Source organism: Vicugna pacos, chromosome 23 (assembly GCF_048564905.1).
Source record: "Vicugna pacos chromosome 23, VicPac4, whole genome shotgun sequence".
Classification (NCBI taxonomy): domain Eukaryota; kingdom Metazoa; phylum Chordata; class Mammalia; order Artiodactyla; family Camelidae; genus Vicugna; species Vicugna pacos.
In genome coordinates this window covers 18,390,954-18,407,665 of record NC_133009.1, presented here as the reverse complement: position 1 = coordinate 18,407,665, position 16,712 = coordinate 18,390,954, and the positions used below count along the sequence as shown (strand labels likewise).

The 16,712-nt window shown below is 38.0% G+C and overlaps 1 protein-coding gene across 14 annotated transcripts in view; it reads left to right on the top strand.

Moving 5' to 3' along the window:
- AKT3 (AKT serine/threonine kinase 3) overlaps positions 1 to 16,712 on the top strand; it is a 209,477-nt gene that overhangs the window by 187,013 nt on the left and 5,752 nt on the right. For all 14 annotated transcript variants that reach the window (XM_072948587.1, XM_072948585.1, XM_072948588.1 and 11 more), the window contains 2 exons: positions 3,419 to 3,506; positions 10,882 to 10,984. In XM_072948587.1, the coding sequence (XP_072804688.1) occupies positions 3,419 to 3,506; positions 10,882 to 10,984 (191 nt within the window). The remainder of the gene's footprint in view (positions 1 to 3,418; positions 3,507 to 10,881; positions 10,985 to 16,712) is intronic.

Below are 16,712 nucleotides of genomic sequence, written 5' to 3'. Positions count from 1 at the left end.
GTGGATGTGGATTCTAGCTTTGGCTATGCCGAGTCTGAGGTTTCCATAGAAAACCTAGATGGAAATGTCAAGCAGGAAGCTGAAAATAGTGCTGGTGCTTAATAGAAACACAGTGACTGAATATATGGATTTGGGTCTGTAGATACCTAGAAGGTAGCTGGAGCTTTGAGAATAGTGGGAAGAGTAGAATATAAAGAGAAGGCAGCCTAGGACAGATGCTTGGGAAATGTCGAAATTTAAGAGGTAGAAAGAAGAGAAAGAGCCAACAAAGGACCCTGAAAAGTCTTTGGAAACATAATCAAAGATAGCACTATAGTATACCTCTTTATTATTCCTACTCAACTATTTTAAATACTTGCCTGAATTTTTCTGATATTCTTTACTGAATTGCTATCAGTTCTATCAAAGAGTCAGCTGTCATCTAGCTTTTACTTCTTATTCTTTATTACTTTATAATTACTCTATTACTATCTCCTTTATCCTCCTATGCAAGATTTGTAGGAAAAGCATGACCTCTTGTTGCATTCAGTAACACAAGGAAAATGTGAATTCTGTGATGTTTCTAATAATGAAGAATCCATAGTAGCTGAGGATTTAGTCTGGCTTTCTGATCTGAGAGTTTGGTATTCTTAGACAAAAATATCTTAGTGCAAATCTTATTTTGATATTATTTTGAAGTCTTAAGTTGTATATTAGGGAGTCATTGACATTGAAATTTTTGACAGTTTCACACTTTGAGGAAGCTTGTGTTAAAGAATCTCTCCCAACTTCTAAAATGGCAGTCTAAGATTATATTCTTAGACTTTGTGTAGTATTCATGGCTGATACTTTAGTTTTATATGTATTTGACAAATATAGATTAAATGCTGGCTGTATCCAAAGCCAAACTATTGCTAGAGAACTGAGGAGTGACATGAAAATGAATAACCAAAGTTGGATTAAAACCTTTTATTTACAAAATAATTAAGATACTCCACTCCAAATCCCACCTCACCCACCATCTCATATATAATTCAGAATGAAAGCAGTATTGAAATAAACAATAACATAAGTGAAAGAAAATACAATGAACGTCTGTTTTTTTTTTTCTCATGCATACTACTTTGATGCATACTTTGAAATGTTAAATAATTCTTTTCAGAAACATGTGTTTTGGTGTTTCTGCTTTTCTGGCTCCCTAAGCACAAGCTTAAAATGCTTTTTGGATAATCCAGTACTGATCTCTCCCCTCAAAAGAATTTGCTTTCTACCAGGGGAGAGACATACACAACTTGAAATAGAATGAAAAAGAGTGAGGCCAGGGAGTCCAGTGCTGAATGTTAACTAGATACGGAGTTGCCAGTCTAAGACTTTCAAATGTGAACATAGCTGTTATGATCTGACCCAATCTAAGGGTTCCCTATCAGGGATGTGACTTACTCTGTGGATCTGGGATAGGAACCATGGATCATCACTGCAGATAATTAAGGTGTCAGCTACTTGTTTTATTTTCCGTTGACAGTGTGTCAGAGGATCCTGGATTCTTCCCAGTCATGTATTCCTTACACCCAGTAATAAGCAGTATTCATTAGAATTGTATAATTGTTTGTTTTCTATGACCTATTTGTTTTTCTTCCTATCTGTTGGTGTGCTGGGAGTTGGCATGTACAAGCTTATAAAAGCCAGTTGTTAAATTTCAAGAATTTTGTGAGCTGGTTGTTTAATACAGTCATTATTAAAAATTAAATTATATAAACTTACAGTTAAATCAAGAACATTAAAATCAAAGGTAAAAAGTACTCAAAACTCATCAGTCTTTAATAATGTTATGTTTACTATTATCTCTATTATTACTATTATTTTGCTTAAATATTTTGAGGGTAGAAATACTATATAATGTTTTGCCTCTGCACATCTCTTACTTCTTTGTTGAGTGACATGTTGATAACTTGAAATTGGCCATGGTGGGAGTATTTACATCACCAAAATTGTCAAATACTGTAAGTCAGGGCTTCACTTACTTGCTCTGTTGATTGTTTAGACTTAAGAAAGTGATAGGGAAATGTTAATAATACAGTCTAAATTTTAAAGTTTGTTGTATCTGTATCTGTTACATTATGAATAGCACAAAAATGAGGAACTATTCTTCCATTCTTCCTAAGCTATTAACCATTCAGTAAAGAAGCTACTCACAAAACTGACAAGTGAAATTCTGAAATATGTCTGTTGCATCACCTTCATCTTAGTCTTTACTATAAACAAAATAGAGCTAGTGTTCATGTCAGAACCACTCATAAGTCAGTTGGTGGCTTAGGAGCTCAGCAAAAATCAACAAAAGTTTTCTGTAAATATCAATAGTTAATTTACAATAAACAACATTGTATATTTTATTACTCTTTATAAATTTTGTGCTTCACATTTTATATCAGTAAAATTAATAAGTATATAATATACATATATATTGTGTATGCATGATTTCCACCAGGGAGCTTGTTAAGCATTTATCAGCACACATCATTCCTAACCATGAGTAAGATCAAGTATAATTTGCTATATCAAATTTAGATTTAGATAGATTTCCTTTACTTTCTTTTCCTCATTCTTTCCCTGTCCTTTCTTTTTCTTCTCTCTTTTCCCTTTCCCTCTTACCTTACTTCCTTTTCTGTTTTTTCTGTTTCTTTCGTTCTTTCTTCATAGTGACTAGTATGCACTACCTGATACTGAGGAAGCCAGAAAGTAGCTGAATTTCATGTTGTGTCTCGTATCAGCTGAATAAGAGTACCTTCAAAGATGGGATGGGAGATATTTTTAAATGTTTAATTTATATTGAAACTTGCATAGAAAATTACATTGCAATGATATTTCATAGATTAATTATATCATTTCTATAGAAGTTCATTTGAGATATGAAAATAGTCCATGAGTTTCTATCTGTTAGCAATGCTCTACAAATTGTTTTTTCTAACCAATTGTCTAGTCTTTTCAAACTTTATGTTAACAAGAGTACATTTTGACTAGAGTTATTCTGAAATAAATTTGGTTTATAGAATTGACAGCAGCTACCATTTGCTGTGTTAGGTACTTACTTGCGTGATTTCTAACCCTTGCAATAATCCACCAGGCTATTAGTATTATCCCCACTCTACAGATGAGAAAACTGAGATCAAGCAACTTTTTCGTTGTCATACATCTCATGAATTCCAGAGCTGGTTGCCTGTTTCAGCCTGTGCTCTTTTCAAATACCTGAAGAGTTCTGAAGCTAGTTCTTACTAATAGCATAAAAGGGAAATTAGATCTTATAGCAAAAGCTTATTTTTATAGCTATTTTATCACAAGAACTATTTACACACAGAAAGTGACATTTCACAAAAGATTTTTGTTATGCATTAGGCTTATGTAAATGTTTTATACTCATTTAATTTTATTTCCTTTCTTTCAGCCTTGGTGGAGGACCAGATGATGCAAAAGAAATTATGAGACACAGTTTCTTTTCTGGAGTAAACTGGCAAGATGTATATGATAAAAAGGTAAGTTACCTTTGTGGCATCGTGTTTATTTATTTTGGCTAAAATGAATTTACAGCAAGAAAATTTAACTGAATAAAATTTAATGATGTAATGATATTTTTCATTTTTACTGTCGTTTAATTGAATATTGAACTTCTTACCACAAAATTGTATTGATAATTTTGACTCCCTAAATGCATTTTGAAATTTTATTCAATATGATCAATTAATTTTTCTCTTACTTTATCACAATAATTTGTTAGTTAGCTTCTCTTCATTTCCTTAATTCAGAGAAAGTAAAGACATTAATGTTACGTTATATTTCAGGAAAATTAGCTAGCAAAACAATCATAATTTTAAAAATTTGTGTCTATGCCTTTCATTTTACAGGGAACTCTTGATATTTATTTATATAAGTCCTTATTTTAAGAGGAATTGAAAACAACTTAGTTTTAATACTTAACAAAGCAATACATTTATTTGCCTTATTTGGAACTTCTCTGTTACTTGATATAGAGCTTCAAGACCCACTAAATGGATACTAAAAATTATATAACTGTTTTTACTGTCTGGTTGGTATTTGTTTTTAATACTACAATTTTTACTTAAGTTCAGGAACAGGAAGTTATTGTGTCTTTCAAATTTTTGTTTATTTGATCTTTACTACTTCAGATATTGTTAGTACAGTCATTGATTTTGATTTTTTGACTTTGGAATGCTCATATAAAAATTTTATTATGAATTTTATTTAATTCAGCATTTGCTTAGAATTTTTATGTAGTCATTTTGTGTGATTAGTCCTTTATTTCAATTTGTTCCAGTTTTCCATCTTTTTCTCTAAAACATATATCAATGAACAACATTTATGTAGTGTCTGTTTTGTGCCAAATATTCTTCTCTAGTAATCCCTAAAGTAAAGGTAAAATACTCTCATATCAGTTATGAGAAGGTAAGACAAGTACTTCATTTTGTATTATGTTATGATAACAGGGAGTGGAGTGATTTTCTAAGCATTTCTTAAAACTAGGTGTTTAAAACAGTTGCACTATGCTAAGTTTACATCTCTTGAGTTTCTACCATGTATAAAGAAAACGCTGAATCCTTCTCAAACCTTATGAGAATCATGTGACCATTTTTAAATGTGCTCAGCGTTTATTAACTACATGTAGACAATTATACATCCACTTTATAACACTGATGATAATCTTTGTGAGTTGTATCCATATATAGCCCCTTAGGAGCTATGTACTTATGAGCTATGAAATTTATCATGTAAGTATGTTATAAAAGAACTTGAAAAAGAAGTCTGAAAAATACCAAGATCTTGTTATGTCTCCAAGAAATAATACATGAACAGAGGTTTTCTTTGATGTACAAAGTTATAAGCCACAACCAAATAGTCCTTTGATACATCCTGTCCAAGGAGGACTCCACCAACAGCAGCAACAAAATACGACAGAAAGAAACACTTCTTTAAGAGACACTGTGGAGCACCAGTGGAGCACTGCTCACTTAACAAAGAGGCAAAGCATGGACTTTCTTCAGTCCTATTAGGAGAGTAGAATATGCTACAAAGATTTCCTCATCAGTGTTTGGCTCTTAAATTGTAGTTTGGCATCACCAGGAGATTTCAAAGCAAGTAACATTACACTGATGAGGAGGATCATTTCACCGTAAAAAAGGGATCCATTCATCAAGAGGGCATGACAGTCTTAATCATTTTGTATCTAATAACAAAACATAAGCCAAAACTAATAGAACTGCAGGGAAAAATAGATTGTAGCTGAACATTGCAATACTATCTTCAAATAATTACTAGAAGTAGAGGGAAAAACATTAAGGTGTAGAAGACTGTAGCAGTACTGTCAACGAGCTTAATCTAATTGACCTTCATAGAACAACACCCAACAACAGAACACTCATTCTTTTCAAGGTCACATAGAACATTTACCATTATATACCAGATTTGGGCAAAACAACTCTATAAATCTAAAAGGATCCATATAGCTTACAGCATGTTCTCTTTGAATGAAAGAGAATGAAATTAGAAATCAAAACAGAAAGATACATGGAAAGTCTCCAAGTATTTGGGAACTAAATACAATTTAAGATAATCCATGGGTCAAAGAAGAGGTCAAAAGGGAAACTAGGAAGTATTTTGAACTGACTGAAAATGGAAACAAAATATGTTTAGGTATGGGATACAACTAACAAAACAGTTAAAGGGAAATTTACGGTACCAAAAAAGAAGGTCTAAGATCAGTGACCTTATCTTCCATCTTAAGAAAAAGAATTAGAAAAAGAACAAATTAAACCCAATGTAAGCAGAAGAAAGGAAATAATAAAGTTTGGAACAACAGTCAATGAAGTAGAAAACAGAAAAGCAGTAGATAAAATTGATGAAAGGAAAAGCTTTTAAGCAATCAAGATTAATTTCTAATCAAACTGAACAGAAAAACAAGAAGACAAATTATTAGTATCATGACTGAGAGGGGTGACTTTGCTACAGATTTTGTGGTTATTAAATGGATCTTAAGGAAATATTTTGAAAAAAATAGTCAAATTCAACAATTTTGCTGAAATGGACAAATTCCTTGAAAGACACAAATTGCCAGAAGAAATAAAAATCATAAATAACCTTATATGTGTTAAGGAAATTATATTTCTAAATAAAATCCTCACAAGGTGAATTCCAGATCCATATGGCTTCACTGAATTCTACTGAACATCTAAGCAAGATATAGTTTCAGTTCTATCCAAATTCTTTCAGAAAATTGAAGATGAGGGAATATTTCCCAATTCAGTCTATGAAGCTAGCTTAACCTGATGCCAGAAAAGGCAAAGATAGTTTTAAAAAACTATAAACAAATTTCTTCAATGAGCATGTATGTAAAAAATAGTTAATATAATTTTAGTAAAATCAAGAAAAGATTTTTAAAAATAGCACATCATTACCACGTGGGGTTTATTCCAGGAATACAAGGTTGGCTTAAAATTCAAGTAATCATTATAATTTATCATATGATACGTGATTATCGCAATGGATGCAGGAAAAGACGCATTCAAGAAAAACTCAACATCCTTTTCTGATATAAGCAAAAGCAATCAAACAAAAATACTTGTAGTAAAACTAGAATAGGAAAGTTTTTTAAGCTGATAAAGAATATCTGGGGGAAAACTGTGTTCAATATCTTAATGGAGAAAGGCTGAATGGTTTCGCAAGGCAAAGATGTTCACTCTATTCAACATTGTACTGGAAGTTCTGGCCAATGCAGTAAGGCAAAAAAAAGAAATAAAATGCACATATTTTGGAGAGAAAAAAATAAATCTGTCTATTCATGGACAACATGATGACATATGTAGAAAATCATATGGAATCTACAAAAAAGATACTGAAGTTTAATCCATAGGTTTGCTTGATATAAGATAAATATATAGAAGCAGGTTACAAAAAGAACTTTAATTTTATACAGCAGCAACAAACAGTCTAAAGTGGAAAGTAATAAAAATATGTATGATAGTAACAGAAATGTAAAGTACTTAGGGATACTTTTGACAGAATATTTGAAAGACCTTTATGCTGAAAACTAAAAAAATATTATTGAGAGAAGTTAAGAGACAACCTAAAGCAATGGAGAGATATACTGTGTTCATGATTTAGAAGACTCAGTATTTTTAAGATGTAAGTTCTCTGAAAATTGATATAGAAATTCAACACAACTCTAATCAAGATCCCAGCAGACTATTTTGTAGAAATCGTTAGGTTGATTCTAAAATTCGTATGAAATACAGAAGACTTGAAAGAGCTAGAATAACTTGGCAAAAAATGAAATTGTAGGACCTACCTACTGACTTCAAGAATTATTAAGTCACAGTAATCAAAAAAGATTGTTACAGACGTCACAGATTTTTATTTACCATTAAGGGAGGCAAAGAGATCAATGCAACACAGTAGGTGATTTGGAAATAGACTCACATATGTGTAGTTAATTGACTTTCAATAGAAGTGCAGAGATAGTTCAGCAGTGGTGCTGAAACAACTGGACATGCATATTTTAAAAAAAAGATTTTACAACATATATAAAATTAACTCAAAATGGATTGTGGACCTAAATGCAAAGCCTTCTAGAAAAAAATACAGGAGAAAATCATTATGGTATTAGGTTATTTAGAGATTTGTTTGATAAAGGCAAAGCATGATCAATAGAGAGAAACTGATAAATCAGACTTTGTCAAAATTAAGAATGTTCTTCAAAAGACACTTAAGAAAATGAAGGGAATAGCTACAAACTGCAAGAATATTTGCAAATTGCAAATCTGATAAAGTACATGCATGCAAATGGTATAAAGAGCTCTCTAAACCTAATGGGAAGAAAAAATGGGCGAATATTTGAAGAGACCTTTTGTCAAAGAAGAAGTAAACTCATGAAAAAGATCATTGTTCATTGGAGAAATATAAATTAAAACCATAGCAAAATGCCACCATAAATACTAGAAATGTCTAACATTGGAAAGACTGACCAAGCCAGCATTGCAAAGTTGTTCAGTAACTAGAACTCTTCTGTACTGTTGGTAATGCACAGTGATGCAACTGCTTTGGGGAACAGTTTGGCAGTTTGTTAAACAGTTAAATTTACATCTGCCATATGACCCAGCCATTCTACCCTTTGTATAAATAAATTAGTTAAATATTTTTCTATGTAAGAATTTGGGCATAAAGATTACTGGCAGCCTCATTTGTTACAACCCCAAACTAGAAGCAACCCAGAATCCATCAACAGGTGATTGTACAAATTGTGGTACATCTGTGTGATGGAATTTACCCAGTAGTAGAATGGATGAGTAAAATGGATACATTCAGTGACGTGGATAAATGTCATGATAATCATCGTAAGTGAAAGAAACTAGACAAAAAAATGTATACTAAACAGTTCCAATTACATAAAAGTCTAGAAAATGCAAACAAGTCATTTGTAGCAGAAAGCATGTTAGCCATTGCCTGCGCGGGGCTGGGAGAGAGGACAGGGTACACAGGGTTATAGAAAACATTTACAAGTGGTGGAGATGTTCACCACCTTGACTGCGGTGCTAGTTTCATGTGTGTGTATGTACATCAAAGCTTATCCAGTTGTACGCTCTGGTAAGATACATGTGCAGTTTACTGTGTGTCAGCCACACCTCAGTACAACTGTTCTTTAAAAGCACTTGCCCTCGTGGAACTTACATTTTTGGGGAAAGGAGGTACAATGGTGATGAAAATAAATAGATTTGTGTGTGTGTGTGTATAGGAGTGTGTGTGTCAGATGTTGAAAAGTCTTTTGAAGAAAAGATAAGGCAGTGTGAGGACAGAAAGTGATGGGGAAGGAAGCTGTTTGAGAGAGGACGTCAGATGAGTGCAGTACCGTGACATTTACAGAAACTAGTTTAAGGTCCCTGTAATCTTTCGAGAACTGTTTAAAGATCTGTTAAGTTTTTCTCAGGTTTCAAGTGACCATTCTCTCTGTCATCTAAAAGAATAACAGCTTTCCCCAAACTTAAAAGAAGATTTAAGTTTTTGCCATTAGAAGGAAGCAGGTGGGCAGAGGTAAGCAAAAAGCCTATACCACATGCCCAGAAGAAGCCATTTCTGCTTGAAGAATTTCTTGTGGTTAATATTTGATTGGAAGAATGTAAGACCTATTTTTTGAACATTGTAGACTAGTGAATCAGAAGGAAAGTCACAACCAGAATCCCTGTCTCCCAGGTGCCTGCCAGGTAGAGGCAGTTATCCCTCAGTTTTCTACAAGGAAGACCAAAAATTCCTCAGGCTCTGTCATCTCTGGTGTGCTCGTGTGCACGTCTGTGGTGCTGGTGAGGAACTTTAGAAGTCCTTGCCCTCGTGTAACTTGTTTTATTGGGAAGAAGGTGTAATGGTGATGCGTGTGTGTTTGTGTCAGATGTTGAAAAGTCTTTTCAGGAAAAAATAAAGCAGTGTGAGAATGCACTTTGTCTGAGTGAAAGAGGGGCGATTCCCATCAGTGAAGTGAACTGCTTGTTTGTGTCCAGTCATCCTCACAGAGCAGCCAGAAACAAGTTCTGGCACCTTAGCAGCCATTACAGCTGATCAGGGGAACCTGAATTTAGTCAGTCCCCGAAAGAGTATTGCTAGTAATAGAGACTAGGATAGCTGTGTGTTGGGGGCATAGAGAAAAAAAAATGTTAAAAATAAGTAAGTTTAAAATGCTTTCTACATGTGCCATAAATGGAAATGTGGTCCTTTATTTTGAAAACATGCTTTTAATTCTGCTCATTCCTTGGTTTTTTAAAACATTGTCTGTCTACAGGATAATTAAAAATTTTTGCTCATTATTTAGCGTAAATTTGGTAAGAGTGGAAAATGCATTGATCTAAAGCCAGTTGTGTATTTGTTTCTGTAAAGTTTAATATAATTAGTATGAAATATACTAATTTCTGTTGTTCTGTTTTCCTCATGGGAATTTTTTTCTAAAAACAGCCTCCCTTGTTCTGAATGGCACTCATCAGAGCGTGTACTCTGACTCCAGGCCTTGGGCCTGGGCTTCCTATGTTAAAAAGAAACTTGAGGGCTCTACCTGTGAGGCTGGAGCCCTGAGCAGCAGGAGCCCCCTCCTGGCTCCAGCCCCCTCCCAGCCAGTGGAGGCGGCAGAGGCAAAGATTCCCAGGGCTCCGGCTTCTGTCACCTTCAGCTAGCTGCATAAGGCCTTCCCCCATCATGCCTGCTGCTGGCCAGAGGCAAATGAGTGTGTCATCCCTAAAGCAGTTAGTCTTTTGGGTCATGGTTCCCTTTGAGGAACTGATAAAAACTATGGGCAAAACGTTTGCACATAGCTTCAGGGGCTGCCGTGAACCCCTGTTCCACAGTAGGGGCAGACACTAATGCCCAGCTCAGGTCGGCAGAGTTACAGGCCTTTGCTAAGTGCAGAGGCAGCACGCTCTCTGTGACCTAGGGGATAACTGTGTTCCTGAGCTGCGTTTAATAATAACCTGTTCAGCCGGGTACCGGGAGAGGTAGAGGAGAGCCAGCAAGCTTGTGCTTTCGCTGACTAGGAAGAGCCTGCATATGGTTGCAGCAGTCTGCGTCCGTGTGGTTTTGTATGTACGTTACTAGGAGAAAATATTAGGACAGACTTTTCAATATCCTCTTCCCACCCTGTTCTTTGGTTTTCATTCATTCTATTTCACATAATCCCTCAACTTTTATATAGAACAACCAAGTGCTGTGTTGAGACTTGACTGGGAAGCCAGACACCACATCTGCCTTACACAGGGATGAGCGGTCTGGTCTCCTGGACTGTTCCTTTAGTATTTGCTCAAATTTTATCGAAGAGAAGACTTTTCCTACACTGAAGTATGTTAACAGTACTCTTTCTTCTTACAGCTTGTACCTCCTTTTAAACCTCAAGTAACATCAGAGACAGACACCAGATATTTTGATGAAGAATTTACAGCTCAGACTATTACAATAACACCACCAGAAAAATGTAAGTAAATCTAGAAGGCAATTGATAGGATTCTAATATAATTGAAGAAAACGGTCGCTTTTTTAATTGGATATTTTCAACATTAAATTCCACAGTGACTTATTCCATTCAAGAATAGGGAATTCTCAATGTGGAAAGACAGGCAGCTAAGGGAAAAGTTTTTTGAGTAAAAAAAATTATATATGGAAAAATTATAGACTTGAGAATTATAGACTAATTAGCCCTTTCTGGCTGGTCTCCAAGAGATTGTTTTGACAACAGCTGAAAGGATTCTGAAATAGGGACTCCCCCACTGCTCATTCAGGCATCACCTTCCGAATTTTGCCAATTCTCATCTCCTGTGGACTTAGTAGTTTTTAAGTTCACCTTAAATTATCACTCTTTTTTACTTGGTTTTGTCTCAAGCAGTCATTTCTGTGAAGACATAATGTAGTTTGCTAGTAATTTTTGATACTAGAAATTAAATTCCGTATCTGTTAAAACTGATGCATTCATGCATCCCACGTGCACTGTGTGTGCCCCTCACTTTGAATAAATACCCTTCCCTCCAAGGAAGGCAAATGTGATCAAATATAATTTATAAACATTCTCTCTACTGATGATCTGTATCATCAGTAGTGTAGGAATGTGGATCAAATTGTGTTTCAGGGACAAATTTGGATAGGTAAAAGATTTCTTCAAGTTGCACATCTTTTGACTCACAATAACATCATATTCGTCGTTTTTTGTTTTTTTTTTTTATATCCTTTTCTACATTTCTTCTCCTTTCTTTCCTTTTTAAAAGGCAGGTTAGTTGATAGTGCTGATTTACACTGCGTGTCCATGACAGGGAAGATTGCAGTGAAGTCCTGTTCCAACTCTGGACGTAGTGAATCGATGACAGCCTTGAAAGGCAAATGAGGAGTCATCTAGGCCAAGAGTCTTTAATCTGGGGCCTGACAGCAGGAGGGACTGAAATGAAAAATATGATTATGTGTGCATATGCTCACTTTTTTTGGACTTGAAAGAAGTTAAAAGCCTCTTAACTTTCATTTTATAAGGGAAGAAATTAAAACCCAGAGAGAAGTGAGCTCCCCGGTCCCACAGTTAGTGTTAGCCGTAGTCCAGAGCAGGAATCATTGCAGGGCCTGTGCCCAGGTTACGTTGTGAAATGGCAGTATGTTGAGGTGCCACTCATGGTATGTCACCAGTGGTGGGCAGAAGGTTTCATTGCTAGAGCCAGAGTCTCTGAGAGTTGAAGACGATGCTAGGAGCCTGTGGAGTTGTCGGCAGGTAGCTAAGGGGGAGCAGTGGGCACAACCTTGGCACAGCCTCCCGGCCCAGCGTGAGCTGCTGGAAATTCTGGGCAACACCAATGAGTTGTTGGATTGGCCTAGGGGTACTTCCCGCCCTAGAGCAGGGCCTCATCATTTGGATACAATCTTATTTGTAATTAGCCCACGTCATTCCCCTGCTTAAAACCTTCCAGTGGGTCCACTGCACACTAAGGCCAAACTCCTCGCCCCGGCTACGCAGCAGCGTCTGATCTGAGTCACGTCCTCTCTGGCCTTGTCCTGTCCCGTCTCCACGGTCCCTGGGCTCCCACCCACCTGAACACACCTTGCTTCGCTCTGCTTTGGAACTTGTGTTTACCGTTCTCTGCGCCTGGAATGCTCTTTTTCCTAGACATTGCGTGGATAATTCTTAATTGTCCTTCAGATCTCTTTAAATGTCACTTTCTCAGAGTGATGATTGATGTCACTTTCTCAGAGAGCTCTCTTTAGCCACTCAACTTAAAAAATAGTGCAGCCCATCGGGCACCATCCCTCCACTCCTTAATTCTGTACACTAATAACTTTACTTGCTAATATTCTTCTGGTTAATTAGTTTGTTTCTTTGTTTACTGTCTGTTTTTTCAGCGAGGAGGCAGTAGCTTGGAGAAGAAGGATTTGGTTTGTCTTAGTCACCAGTAGCCCCAGCTTGGAATTAGGTACCTGGCCCCGTGTATGTATTCAGTGACTTCAGTGAATACGTGTTAACTGGACAGAGATTTTGGTGAGGCCTGGTAGTTTCAGCGCCAGAGGAGGCCAAGCTCTCTCCAGACAGTGCTGTCACCGATCGCTGCCCAGAATTTGTGTTCGGCGCCCCTCCTCACAGGGAGCATGGGAGGGCCAGGTCCTAGCACGTCTCTGGCTCACAGCCTCTCTGAGACACTCCTGTTTGTTAAATAGAGCTTTTGGAGTTTGTGAACTGTAGTTTTTAGGACAACTAAATGAGTTATACTGGAATCCATAGAGATAGGTAGGCTCTGTAAATGCAAAGCGCTGAGGACATACTTTACTCCAAATACTTAAAGGTAAAATCCCAGTGTGGAAGAGTGATGGGGTTGAAAAAGCCCTGGGCTCAGACCCCACTTTGTGTCCCGACTCTGTGTCTTGCTAGCTCTGGAAGGTGGCGAGTCACTTTGCCCTCTGGAAGAGGTGGGTGCGGGCCGATCATCTCTGGGAGCCCCATCTTTCCTCTGCCTGTGCCTGAGAAGCCGTCTCTTTAGGAAAGGCATCCAGAGTTCCGTAGGTTTGAATAACCCTATTTTTCTAATTGTATTTAAGAACCAAGTTAGCCAATCCATAGTGTTTTTTGTTCTGTGACCCACTGCCTGAAGATGGCAGGCCCAATACAGTAAATACCTAGTGGAAAGGAGTGGGCAGGGACAGAGGGCGTGGGGGTGGGGCTCCTACCAGGGCGCTGCGAGTGGGAGTGGCCCTGCCTGATGCTGGTCGAGAAACGTGCTTCCTGTGGCGCCACCTGTGACTGACCAGGACATACACAGTCAGGGCCTGAGGACGCTGTGGACCTGCCATCATACTTCGCAGTTCAGGGTCTCTTGAGAGAAGAATCAGAAGAAAGCTCAGCGGGGTGAGCTGCGGCCAAGCGTAGGCACCAGCAGCCTGTCCTCTGCGGCTCAGGCCAGCGCAGCTCTCAGCACCAGGCCGCGGGCCGGGCTCTCGCTGCAGGGAGAGGCCTCAGCGGTTGTGGACTGCAGCACCTGGGCTCCCCTGGGCTCTCCTGGGCACCAGGGCGGCGTTTTCACTTGGATGGTCCCTGGATGTAGATTTCCCTAAAGATGCAGATCAAAGAAGCCACAAAACCCAGAACTGTGATTACATTTAACATGATCTTTTCTTCTTGCGACTTTGAATGGCGTTGCTGGTGAGAAACCACTGCAGCTCTCTCGCTGCTAAAGGAGAGGTTTTGTTCATAAAAGCCCACAGTAGGACCATTATGTTAGCGATGGTCTTCCCACTTGCCACCTTGCTTTTATAAAACAGAATGGAGTTATTTTTTAGAACAAATCAGCAGTTAGAAAGGCAAATGTTCCTTTTTTACAAACAGCTGCAGTAACATGCCAGATTGTCCTCACTGGTGTTAATTAATTGAACAGATTTTGGAATGTGTCGTCTTGCATTATATCCATTAATGGTCCTCTGCCTTCCTCTTAGAGAAAAAGAGGATTTCTCTGCTTTCCTAGTAGCTTTTGCTGCCATATAATTACATCTGTTAAATGTTCTAAAAATTAGACAACTGATGCTGCCTGGATCCAGGGATTCAGATGTACAATGCAGTTGATCATCTAGTTTTCTCTTTCCAGATGTGTGTGGTGGTTGGGGTTTTTTGCACTGTTCATGTCCGTTATCATCATTATTCCTTCTGAACCTCCTTTCAGAGCAGGAACGTATTTATGTACCTTGATGGATGCGAAGGGCTGGCTGGGGCAGTTGGCTACCCTGTCAGCTGTCACTTCCCTGGGGCTCCCCTCCTTCCACAGCCCCACTCACCCATGCAGCAGCCAGGGCCCAGGGGACCCCTCATTCTTGCCCATCTCTACGGCCAGACTAGAGCACTGGAGGGAGCTGGAGGGAGAGTGTGATGTAATTGGCTTTAAAGGAGATCAAGATGTGGGGCCCACACATGGTTCTCTATGAGATTACATTTCTTTATGTTCAGAAAGGGGGTGAATTTGTTACTAAAGTGAGAGAATGAAGACTCTCTTTTGACTCTCGGCTAACAGTGCAGCCTCATAGCAGTAAATACTCCTTGGAAAGGAAGTCCAGCCTCTTCCCCTGTCAAGAGCCTGGCTGCCTGGGCTCCAGGCCTCTCCAGCCTGGTGCAAGGCCTGGTCGTGGCCAGACAAGCACCAGGCTTCCTACACTTGCTGTCCAGGGCTCTGCGTGTTCACTGTGCAGAAACACACCCAGCAGAACAAAGCTGCTAGTGGGGCAAACCCTTTCCTTGAAATGTGATTAGTACTTGTCAGAGTCTGAACATTAAGATTTCAGCCACCTTTCATATAGAGAGTTTTTATACTTTGTGACTCAAAACAGATATGCCATCCTCAGGTCCTACCGTCTTTAGTATATCTGAAAATACTGTGAAAGGTATTTGATTTAAAAGGTGGATGTGTTTTGCTTGATACCTAAGCAGTATTTTATAAGCAGGCAGAGATTTCCCTACATTACAGTACTATCTGGAAGTGCTGACTGTAGATTAAAAGGTCTGCTCGCAGAAGGAGGGCGGTTTACACAGAACAGAGAGACACAAATCCTTGATGGATTGAGCACCATATAGTACAGGGCTATAAATTTCAGATAGCAACTTGATCCTGTTTCTATTAAAAATAGAATATTGAACAGAACACTGAGGAAAAAAAAAAAGCAGGAATGTGTGCTGTTCTTCAGAGGCGTGCAGAGCACCATCATTTGCTGTGTGACAGGGTCAGGGCATACCACGCAGTGGGTCTGGCCCATGTTCTTTCTCCCGTTAGGCGAAACTGATACTCCCTAGAGAGGCCGGGAAGTACAGAATTGGTAATGTATTTCCTATATGTATGGAGGAAATAGAATTTTTTTGCTTGAAGAAAAGACAGTTGGGTATTTGAAAGACTCTCACTTATTTCATGCAGGACAGTATATGATCAGAGGCATTTTGAGTGGAGCAGAGGGATTTAATGGTTGCCTCCCCTACAGACAGTGAGCCCTGAGGATGGGAAGGACTTTGCCTGGAGCCCAGAGCAGATCAGATGCACAAGGAATCTGGGCTGAGTGACTGAGTGCATGGCCACATGTAAGGAAGAGCATCCTGGCAGTGCAAGATTTTAATCATGGGAATTGTTATGGGAAGACGTTGAGTGATTGTTTGTAATCTTTCTAGTGCAAGGAAACAGGGAAGAGGAAAGTTGAGGAGCAGCTTCAATGGAAACAGTCTCTTTCCATGCCTTTCAAGTCTCCCCGTTTGTTTTCTGATGAGCTAGTACTTAGCTACTGGCATCTTTCCCTCTTTTTCCTTGTCTTAGTCTCTTTTTTCTTGTTTAAAGGTTTATTGTAGGAAAATTAGGAACAGTGAGTTAAGACAGATATTAGATGTGGAGTAAAGAGTGTAAAATCTTAAACATGTAATCAGGGGCTCAGATGAGATGGAATCACAATAAGCTTTATTTTGCAATCACACCTAAAGCACCATGAAGAAGAGATATAGGCATTTGGGGGACAGATTGATACTGAATTCTAGGCAGATACTTTGGCTGCCTTAGGATTCACAGACTTTGTAATTTTGATGTACATAGTTTTATGAAATTGAAGGTTATTGAAGATCATTTGTTCCTTCTTATTTTAAAAATCTTGTCTTCTTCGATAGTAGTTTTCCACAGTTTGAGTCCTGAAATATTAGTGTCTTGAAGATGATTTGATAGTAT